The 9,785-nt window shown below is 51.4% G+C and overlaps 1 protein-coding gene across 1 annotated transcript in view; it reads left to right on the top strand.

Annotated features, from left to right (window-relative positions):
• Positions 1-9,785, top strand: part of si:ch73-211e3.1 (neurogenic protein mastermind) — a 167,385-nt gene that overhangs the window by 77,948 nt on the left and 79,652 nt on the right. Inside the window, exon 2 of the mRNA XM_063186662.1 lies at positions 194-2,533. Within this exon, the coding sequence (XP_063042732.1) occupies positions 194-2,533 (2,340 nt within the window). The remainder of the gene's footprint in view (positions 1-193; positions 2,534-9,785) is intronic.

Genomic DNA, 9,785 nt, shown 5'->3' with positions numbered 1-9,785 from the left:
TCTCGTTCCCCTTGCTGAGCCTCCTTTTGTTAGCTACCAGAACGTCTGTCTAGGTGCATAATGATATTTTTTTTCTCGGTCAGTGGTGTTTAATCTGATGTCTAACGTCTCTCTCTCTCTGTCTCTCTCTCCTCTTTCTATCTCTGTCTCTTTCTCTCTCTCTCTCTCTCTCTCTCTCTCTCTCCATCCCCAGCTGCCTGGATCTCTGAAGAGGAAGCTGACTGGAGCGGAGGCCTCTCTGGGCGGGGGGCCGGCGCTGCTGAACGGGCTGTGCGGGGATGTCCCCATGACCCAGGGCAGCGCCAAGCGCCTGTGCCTGGAGGACGTCACCCTCTCCATGGGCACCGGCTCTGGCAGCAGTGGCCCCTACCATCAGCAGCAGCAGTCCCCCTTCTCCCACGGGCACAGCGCTGGTCAGGGAGGTATCGGCAACCTCGGCGGCAGCAGCAGCAGCAGCGGTGCTGGTGGTGGCGGTGGTGGTGGAAGCATCAATGGGTTGGACTCGCCGTACATGCCCACGAAGGCGAGCCCCGGGGGGCCATACAGCAACAGCAGCACGGCTCCGTCCGTGGAGCAGGAGCTCCAGGACATACTGGAGGAGCTGACCAAGAACCCGTCGGACCCGTCTCTCCCCGAGCTGGACATCGAGAAGATCCTGGGCAGCAAGGACGACGACGGCGGTGGCGGCGGCGGGTCCCCCGGACCCCCAGCTCCCGGACAAGGACACGGGCCGAGTGGCGCCGGCCCGGGAGCTTTCGTGCACCCCGACGGCAGCGGCACTCCCAAGCGTTCCCCACAGAGGGCCTCCCACCTGGAGGCCCACCTCACACACTCGCCAGGCTTCCCCCAGGTCGGCTCACCCCAGGTAGGCCTCAGCCCGGCCGGCGCCCCCTATCTCTCCCACTCCTCCAAGCCGGTCCTGTCCCCGCTCTCCGCCTCCCCTTTGTCCTCGTCCTCCTCGTCGTCCTCCTCCTCCCAGGCCCAACAAAACCAGGCGCGGTCGCCCATGCTCTCGGCGGCGCTCTCCAACCGTGCTCCATCCGCCTGGCACGAGATGTCCCGGGCACAGCAGCTGCAGCATCTGGCCTCCAACAGCAACAAGCACCACCACCACCACCAGGTCGCGGTGCCACCTCCAGGGCCCGGCAACCAGGGCCCAGCACCACCACCACATCCATCACATCCATCACATCCGCCACATCCGCCATCCCAAGCCGGCATGGGCCCGGGGCCGTCCCCTTCCAGCTCCTCCTGGGCCGGTCCCTCTCCCCCTTACAGACCCGGCGGCGGCGGCGGTGGTGCTGGGGACGGTAGCAAGCTCCCCAACGCCTCGCCCAACCACCACCACCACCACCACCACCAGCCGCCCTTCAGCCCGGCGGGGGGCGGCAGCAGCATCCAGAGCCCCCAGCAGAGCTCCTCGCTCTCCCTCTCCAGCCTGGCTGCTCCTGGTCCGGGTCCGGGTCCCGGTTCTGGCCCTGGTCCGGCTCCGTCATCGCAGCAGGCCCAGGGCCCGTCGCCGCCCTACCGGCCCGAGAAGCTCGGCAGCCCGGCCCTGGCCGGACAGCCGCCGTTCAGCCCCGTTCAGAGCACTCTCCTGCCGCCTCCCGCTGCTGGCAGCTTACCGGGATCGGGAGGAGGCTCGCAGCTCGCCAGCTACCTGCCCAACGTGGGCCCTTCTGCCGCCGCTGCTGCTGCCGGCGGAGGAAGGGGGGATCATCATCATCACCATCCTGCGTCCTCCGCATCCAGAACGCCACCGTACAGGCAAGACCCCAAACACCACGGAGGGGGTCCTGGCTCTGGGCCTGGGCCTGGGGGGCACCCTCAGCAGAACGGACTGGGCGGCGGCAGCGGCAGCAGCAGCAGCAGCAGCAACGCCGCCGTCGCCGCCAACATGGCCAACAGCCAGCTGTTTAAAGCCATCACCGCGCCCAGCCATCCGCCAGCGCACCAGCCACCCAACAGCGGCACCAGCAGCCTAAAGCTCCTCATGCAACAACAACAACAACAACAACAACAACAACAACAACAACAGCAACAACAACAGCAGCAGAACCAGACGATATCTGGCCAGCAGCAGTCCACACCACAGCCTCCTCCCCACCAACAGGCCGTGATGGCTGCAGGCAGCATGGGCAAATCCCTCATCACCGCTGCTGCTGCTGCTGCTGCTGCTGCTGCTGGCTCCCAAGACCCTTCCTTCTCCTTCAACAACACCAAGCCGCTGCGCCACTTCGACCCCGAGCCGGCCGCCAGCAGCAGCAGCAGCCAGCAACAGCAGCAGCAGCAGAAGATGGCGGCGGTGGTGGCAGCAGCGGCGGCAGCTGCAGCAGCGGCAGGAGGCAGCCACCCGCATCCGCACGCCTCACATCCGCACCCGTCAGCTGGGCACGGGCCGATGGGGCCGTCGTCCTATCGCGGGCCTGGATTGCCACAGCAGGCCCACACACCCACGCAGGCCTCGGCAGCAGCAGCCAGTCACGCCCACTTGCTACAGCAGAGAATGCAGCAGAGGGCCGTCTGCAGAGAGGTGAGTGACGAGTGACAAACTTTTCTTTATTTCGCTTGGCTGGCAGGAGGGCCAGTTGTCCCGGGCCCAGGGAGTAGAGAGAGAGGGTGGGCCCAGAGTTTGGTTCCACATTGCAGTGTAATACATGTACAGTATGTATGCAGAGGGATGACTTGTCATGCACCTGGTCAAGGCTGCCAATGGCACTGTAGATGTTCCTGTAATATGGAGTGAGTGAGTGAGTGAGTGAGTGAGTGAGTGAGTGAGTGAGTGAGTGAGTGAGTGAGTGAGTGAGTGAGTGAGTGAGTGAGTGAGAGAGAGAGAGAGACAGAGAGAGAGAGAGAGAGAGAGAGAGAGAGAGAGAGAGAGAGAGAGAAACAGAGAGAGAAACAAAAAAATAAAGATAGAATGACTATGAAATGAAACATATGAAACATGTTCAGGTCAGCTGTTCTGTTAGATGCTACTCCTGGATTTTAAGAGAGAGAGAGAGAGAGAGAGAGAGAGAGAGAGAGAGAGAGAGAGAGAGAAAGACAGATAAAGAGAGATAGCGATGATGAAAGAGAACATGAGAGACATGTTCTCAGGTGAGCTGCCCTGTTGGATTCACCTGGATTTTGCCCTTGTAAGATGGAGTGAGAGAGAGAAAAAGAGAGAGGGAGAAAGACAGAGATAAAGACAGATAGTGATAGTGAGAGAAAGAATGAGCGAATGACTGCGAGACGTGTTGTACAGGTCAACTGCCCTGCTGGATGATCCAGGATTTCGCCCCGATTAGATGAAGTGAGAGAGAGAGAGAGAAAAAGAGAGAGTGAAAGAAAGAGATAAAGAGAGATAGCGTCAGTGAGAGAGAATGAGCGAGTGACTGTGAGAGATGTCCTCAGGTCTGCGCTATGCGCTTACTGAAGGCCAGGGCTGGACTGGCCATTTGGCCCAGCGGGCATTTCCCGGTGGGCCCCGCACCCTCATGGGCCCCTATTTTCAGAAGTGAAAAAAAGGGTATGTTTTTTTTTTTTTTTACATTTATGAGAATAGGGGGGCCCATAGGGGACACTGCGTGAGATTTTTAGTTGTTTATTTCCAGAATTCATGCTGTCCATTCACTAATGTTACCTTTTTCATGAATACTTACCACCAACATCAAATTCTAAGTATTCATTGTGACATTGTGACATTTTTCATACATGAAAAAGGGGATCTTCTCCATGGTCCGCCATTTTGAATTTCCAAAAATAGCCATTTTTAGCTGCAGAAATGACTGTACTTGGACCATATTAGAAAATATGTGTTTGTTACTTGGTAAACTTTCATGTAAAGATCAAATTTGGCAATAGGCAGCCCCGTTTCAGTGAGCAGCATAGTTGCAGTACCTTTTTTGACCTTTTCCTGCACAGTGTCCCTTTAAGCCAAAAGTGCCCGGGCCCTGTTCCTCCCCCAGGCCAGCCCCTTACTGTAGTGTAGGCCCCTATAGTACGTACGTCAGCGCCCACTGCTCGCCTCTTAGGGCTGAGTCATGTTAAAGGTATGCAGCCACAATAGGCTGGTGTTCAGAAGGGCCCCGAGACATTACAGCATTTTAATGGAGGAGGGAACCTCTTGCCAGCTAACGTGTGATGTGTTCACATGTGTGCTCAAGGGGTGGAAAGAAAGAAAGAATGAGAGAAAGAAAGAAAGAAAGAGAGAAAGAAGTAATGAAAGAAAGAAGAAAGAAAGAAACAAAGCAGGCAAGAAAGAAAGAAAGAAAGAAAGAAAAAAATCTGCTTTCTTTTAACGTCATTGCACTCTTTCAGTGGAGCCTTCGGAGAATGCCTTGAGATAGCACTTGGCTTTCCTCAAGCACTCAGACTGTTCAGTCATTCAATGCAAGGGCATCAATGGGGGGAGACTCACTAGAATGCTTCGATTTCAATGCACTGATAAAAAAAAAGGCCAAGTAGAACCAAGGCCACTGCATTTGAGAGAACTTACATATGCTGTCATGGGAACTCACTGTTGAGAATGACTCATATCATGAATGGTGCCAAGCTGCTACCACTGCTGGTCTTTGTGGTCAAGGTCTGGGTTTCTAGGGTAGCTACAGTGAAGTAGCACAATAGGAGGTGAATAGTCAGAAGCATGAGCAATGAAGAAGGTTCACTGGAGCACATCTGATGTAAAAAAATAGACAGGTGTTTAAAACACAAACAGATATTTTGTTTTCCTTTTTCCTTGGTGCTCATCAGTGTAGGGGCTCTGAAGTTTAGTCCAGGAAGAGAAGTTCTGAGGCACTCAAGGTTGCGATTTTTTTTTAGACTTTTTATTTGGCTACAATTACATTACTGCTCCATTGGATGTGTTAAGTCAAAGACTCATCTGCTGTAAATGGTAAATGGTAAATTCATGTCACGGCAGAGCAGCAAGCATTATTTTCAAAGGATAGAGTGATAGGGGAGAGAAAGAGAGAAGAAGAAAGAGAAACAGAAACAGGCAGGAAAATAGATGGAGAGAGAGAGTGCAAAAAAATGGAAAAGCTACAGAAAGGCGCTGAAAAGAAAAAGTGTTTGTGGTTTCTGTTTTCCTTTTGGTCTTTTCTCTCTCCACTCTTTCTCTCTCACTTTTTCTCTCTCCTCTCTTTCTCTATCCACTCGTTCTCTCTCTCTCTCTCCGTTGGCTATCTGTTCTTTTCTTGGTTCTGCTCTTGTCCTTGTGCACCATGGCCTAAGGGCAATATTGGTGGTGGTGGTGGTTGTGTACGTGTGTGTACATGTGTGTACGTGTGTGTGTGTGTGTGTGTGTGTGTGTGTGTGTGTGTGTGTGTGTGTGTGTGTGTGGGTGTGGGTGTGGGTGTCTGCGTGTATGTGTGTGTGTGTGTGTGTGTGTGTGTGTGTGTGGGTGCATGTGGGTGCATGAACAAGGGAAGAATTTGGGTGTGGGGGGAGTACCAGAAAGCCAGGAGAAGAGGAGGAGGAGGAGAGGAGGATAAGGAGGAGGAGAGATGAAGGAGGGAAGGAGGGGAAGAGAGGGAGGAGCGGAGGAGGAAGGGAGGAGAGGAGTAGGAGGAGGAGAGAGGAGGAAAAGGAAAGGAGTGGGGAATAGGAGGAGGAGGAAGAGGAGAGGAGTGGAGAAGAGGAGGAGGAGGAGGACAGGAGGAGGAAGAGGAGTGGAGAAGAGGAGGAGGAGGAGAGGAGTGGAGAAGAGGAGGAGGAGAGGAGGAGGAAGAGTAGAGGAGTGGAGAAGAGTAGGAGGAGGAGAGGAGATGAGGAAGAGGAGAGGAGTGGAGAAGAGGAGGAGGAGGGTGTGTGTACCATGCTGACTTCTTTATGGCAGTGGTGTAGTCTACGTAGAACGCAGGTATACGGAGTATACCCACTTCTACATTTTAGGGGCTTCAGTATACCCACTTAAAATTGATTGATCCATTATTTAGAATAGCATACATATATACAGTATACCCTCTTCAGAAAATGCTAGGATATACAGTATACCCAGCATAAAAAGTAGACTACACCGCTGCTTTATGGGGAAGGCAGGAGTAGAATAGAGTATGGAGCAGAGCGTAGGAGGGAGAAATGAACGGACAACGAAACCAAGTCAAGGATTTTTTGTTCTCTCTCTACCTGTCGTTCTCTATCATTTTCTCTCTCTCCCTCTCTTTCTTTCTCTCTCTGTCTCTAGCTCTCGCTCTTTTTCTGTGTGTGTTTGTGTTCGTGTGTGTGTGTGTGTGTGTGTGTGTGTGTGTGTGTGTGTGTGTGTGTGTGTGTGTGTGTGTGTGTGTGTGTGTGTGTGTGTGTGTGTGTGTGTGTGTGTGTGTGTTTCAATTACTTCTGTGCTGCTGGTGCATGTTTTGCTGGGAACAAATTTGGCTCTGGTTGTTTAAGTGTTGAGTCAAGAATGTGCGTTTGTGTGTGTTTTCTATAACCAAATTCCTCTGTGTGTGTGTTTGTGTGTTTGTGGGTATGTGTGTGTGTGTGTGTGTGTGTGTGTGTGCGTGTGCGTGCGTGTGCGTGTACGTGCGTGTGTGTGCGTGTGTGTGCGTGTGTGCGTGCGCGCGCTGACGTGTGCGTGTGTGCATACGCGCACGTGTGTGTGTATGTGTGTGTGTGCGTGCGAGCGTGTGTGTATGTGTGTATGTATGTGTGTGTGTGTGTGTGTGTGTATTAAGTTTCAAAGTGCCGCGGCAGCATTCTCTCCTTTGAGAGCGGCGGCGCGTTTGAAGAGAGCGGTCCTCCTCTTTGCAGCTCAGTAGCACTCTTTCAGCACACCAATAAAAGATAATGAATTTTTAGAGAGAGAGAGAGAGAGAGAGAGAGAGAGAGAGAGAGAGAGAGAGAGAGAGAGAGAGAGAGAGAGAGAGAGAGAGGGATGAAAAAATCGAGGCAGGGGAAGAGGGAGGGAAGAGTTTGTGTGTGTGTGTGTGTGTGTGTGTGTGTGTGTGTGTGTGTGTGTGTGTGTGTGTGTGTGTGTGTGTGTGTGTGTGTGTGTGTGTGTGTGTGTGTGTGTGTGTGTGTGTGTGTGTGTGTGTGTGTGAGGGGGCGGAGGGGCTACTTTAGCCTCTTGGTATGCATGGCTGAGTACGAAAGGGGGCCCTTTCAGACTGACACTCTCCCAAACACACTGTGACCCCTCCAATGCACACACATACACACTCCTTACACACACACACACACACACACACACACACACACACACACACACACACACACACACACACACACACACACACACACACACACACACACACACACACACACACACACACACACACACACACACACACACACACACACACACACACACAGACACTCCTCACTCCCTCTCTGATCAACTCAAATTCTTCACTATTTTTAACCCGATAGCTGTTTCCTTCCACGCCCGGCTCACGTTTCATAAAATGAATCCCTTAAATATTGAATACATAAGGTGATACACGTGTATTGTTTTATATAGGCTATAAAGATATTGCATTATATTATGTGTTGTAATACCCACTTACCACTTTTCTTACATACTCTCGTATCATGTTCTCTTGCTGTGGTTCCAGTAAACACAAAGGAAGAAAAGATGCAAGATAGTATTGCTGGAAGATCAGGGCGAGATGTCTGTAAACCAGTCTATTGGTTCAGCCCATAGCTCAAGTCAAGTCAAGTAAAGTCAGCTTTTATTGTCAGTTTTTTCATATGCACAGGTCATACGAGGAAATTGAAATTACGTGTGAAATTATGTCACCCAAACATGGGGTTTTATTTCACCATCACTTCTTCTCTTCATAGAAGATCCTGGAAGGAAGTGAAAGTGTACACATACAGTGTAGTACTCACACACACCCACACACACACACACACACACACACACACACACACACACACACACACACACACACACACACACACACACACACACACACACACACACACACACACACACACACACACACACACACACACACACACACACACACACACACACACACACACACACACACACACACACACACACACACACACACACACACACACACACACACACACACACACACACACACACACACACACACACACCCTCTATGCATACACACACACACACACACACACACACACACACACACACACACACACACACACACACACACACACACACACACACGCACACACACACCCTCTATGCATACACACACACACACACACACACACACACACACACACACACACACACACACACACACACACACACACACACACACACACACAGACACACACACACACACACACACACACTCCATGCATACACATAGGCCTACATACCAAGAAAACGCTGCTATTTCTAAGAGACTTGATGCAAACAACATGTTACAATATCTTTCCCAGCCAAGGCAGCCTCATTACAGAGAAGAGAGACTGGGGAAATGTGAGTGACTGACTTACCAGCATCCTCGGCCAGTACTCAGTCAGTCAGTCAGTCAGAAGGGAAGCAGGCAGTCAGGGCAGCCAACGGGCTGGGGCAAAGGGGTCAGTTGATCCGGGCCCAGGGCGAAGGGGGGCCCAGAATTTTTTGGTCCTGATTACATGACATGTATTGGGCGAGGGGACCCTTTCAGATGAATTTGTCATGGGCTCAGTCAAAGCTGTCAGCGGCCATGCATGCAGGCAGTGCTTGGAAGGCTATCAGATTTACCCGAGCTAACCTAGCGCAGAGCAGGGGCTTTCTGCCTTTTGTTCTGCCTGTCTTTTTCAGGGTCGTTTCAAGCTATTTGGGTGCCCAAGGCAAAGAAGGACTTGGGGCCCTTACTACCACCACCACCCCATATCACTACGTTGCAATCTTGGTCATGTTAACCTCTTGTCTACCTCAACTCAGAGAATATGTTTTTGCGCAATTGCTTTTTTATTCTTTTTTTCTGTAGGTTTTTTTTTCACTCCCTGAGTATTACCTGTGTTATATTTGTCTTGAAATGTCCATGTGGGCATTATGTGTATTTATATAAGCTACTTGACACCGTAATTTCCCCCTTGGGATCTATAAAGTATACTCTATTCTACTGTACATATACATTTTCTTCCTAGTCGTGCAAACCCCTTGGTGCCACACGTATACATGATTGTGAACGTTCCGATACATTCGTGTTCAAACTATTGAGGACAGCCTCCCTTGAGTGAGATTTTACGTTTTGCACGGTTTTTTGGTCACTTAATTTAGAGAGGTGTTGTCATATGTGCAAAAAGACTGTGATGTCAGTACAAGTAAATATCCATAGTCATTTACCAGGGGGCCCACGTTCTGCTTGGGGCCCTAGGCTTACTGCCTAGTTTGCTTGCCTGGTAGTGATGGGCCTGCTCTTTTTGTGGTCGAGGCAGTTAACTTCTGTCACGTCTGGAGGAAAACCACACGAACCCATTGTTGGTTGGTGTGTGTGTGTGTGTGTGTGTGTGTGTGTGTGTGTGTGTGTGTGTGTGTGTGTGTGTGTGTGTGTGTGTGTGTGTGTGTGTGTGTGTGTGTGTGTGTGTGTGTGTGTGTGTGTGTGTGTGTGTGTGTGTGTGTGTGTGTGTGTGTGTGTGTGTGCGTGGGAGTGTGAGACTTGCACTTCTGTTAATGCTGAGACAGAGTGGAAAAAAAGTGAAGATCCTGGGTAACAGTTAGAAACGGACGCTTCATGAGAAAACTCTGTCTCTGTCTTTCTTTCTCTCTCTCTCTCTCTCTCTCTCTCTCTCTCTCTCTCTCTCTCTCTCTCTCTCTCTCTCTCTGTATTACACACATTGCACATACAAAGCATACGCAATCATGTACACACACACATGCG

Source organism: Engraulis encrasicolus, chromosome 21 (genome assembly GCF_034702125.1).
Source record: "Engraulis encrasicolus isolate BLACKSEA-1 chromosome 21, IST_EnEncr_1.0, whole genome shotgun sequence".
Classification (NCBI taxonomy): domain Eukaryota; kingdom Metazoa; phylum Chordata; class Actinopteri; order Clupeiformes; family Engraulidae; genus Engraulis; species Engraulis encrasicolus.
Note: the sequence above shows the minus strand (reverse complement) of the source record. Positions and strands in the feature narration are given on the sequence as shown.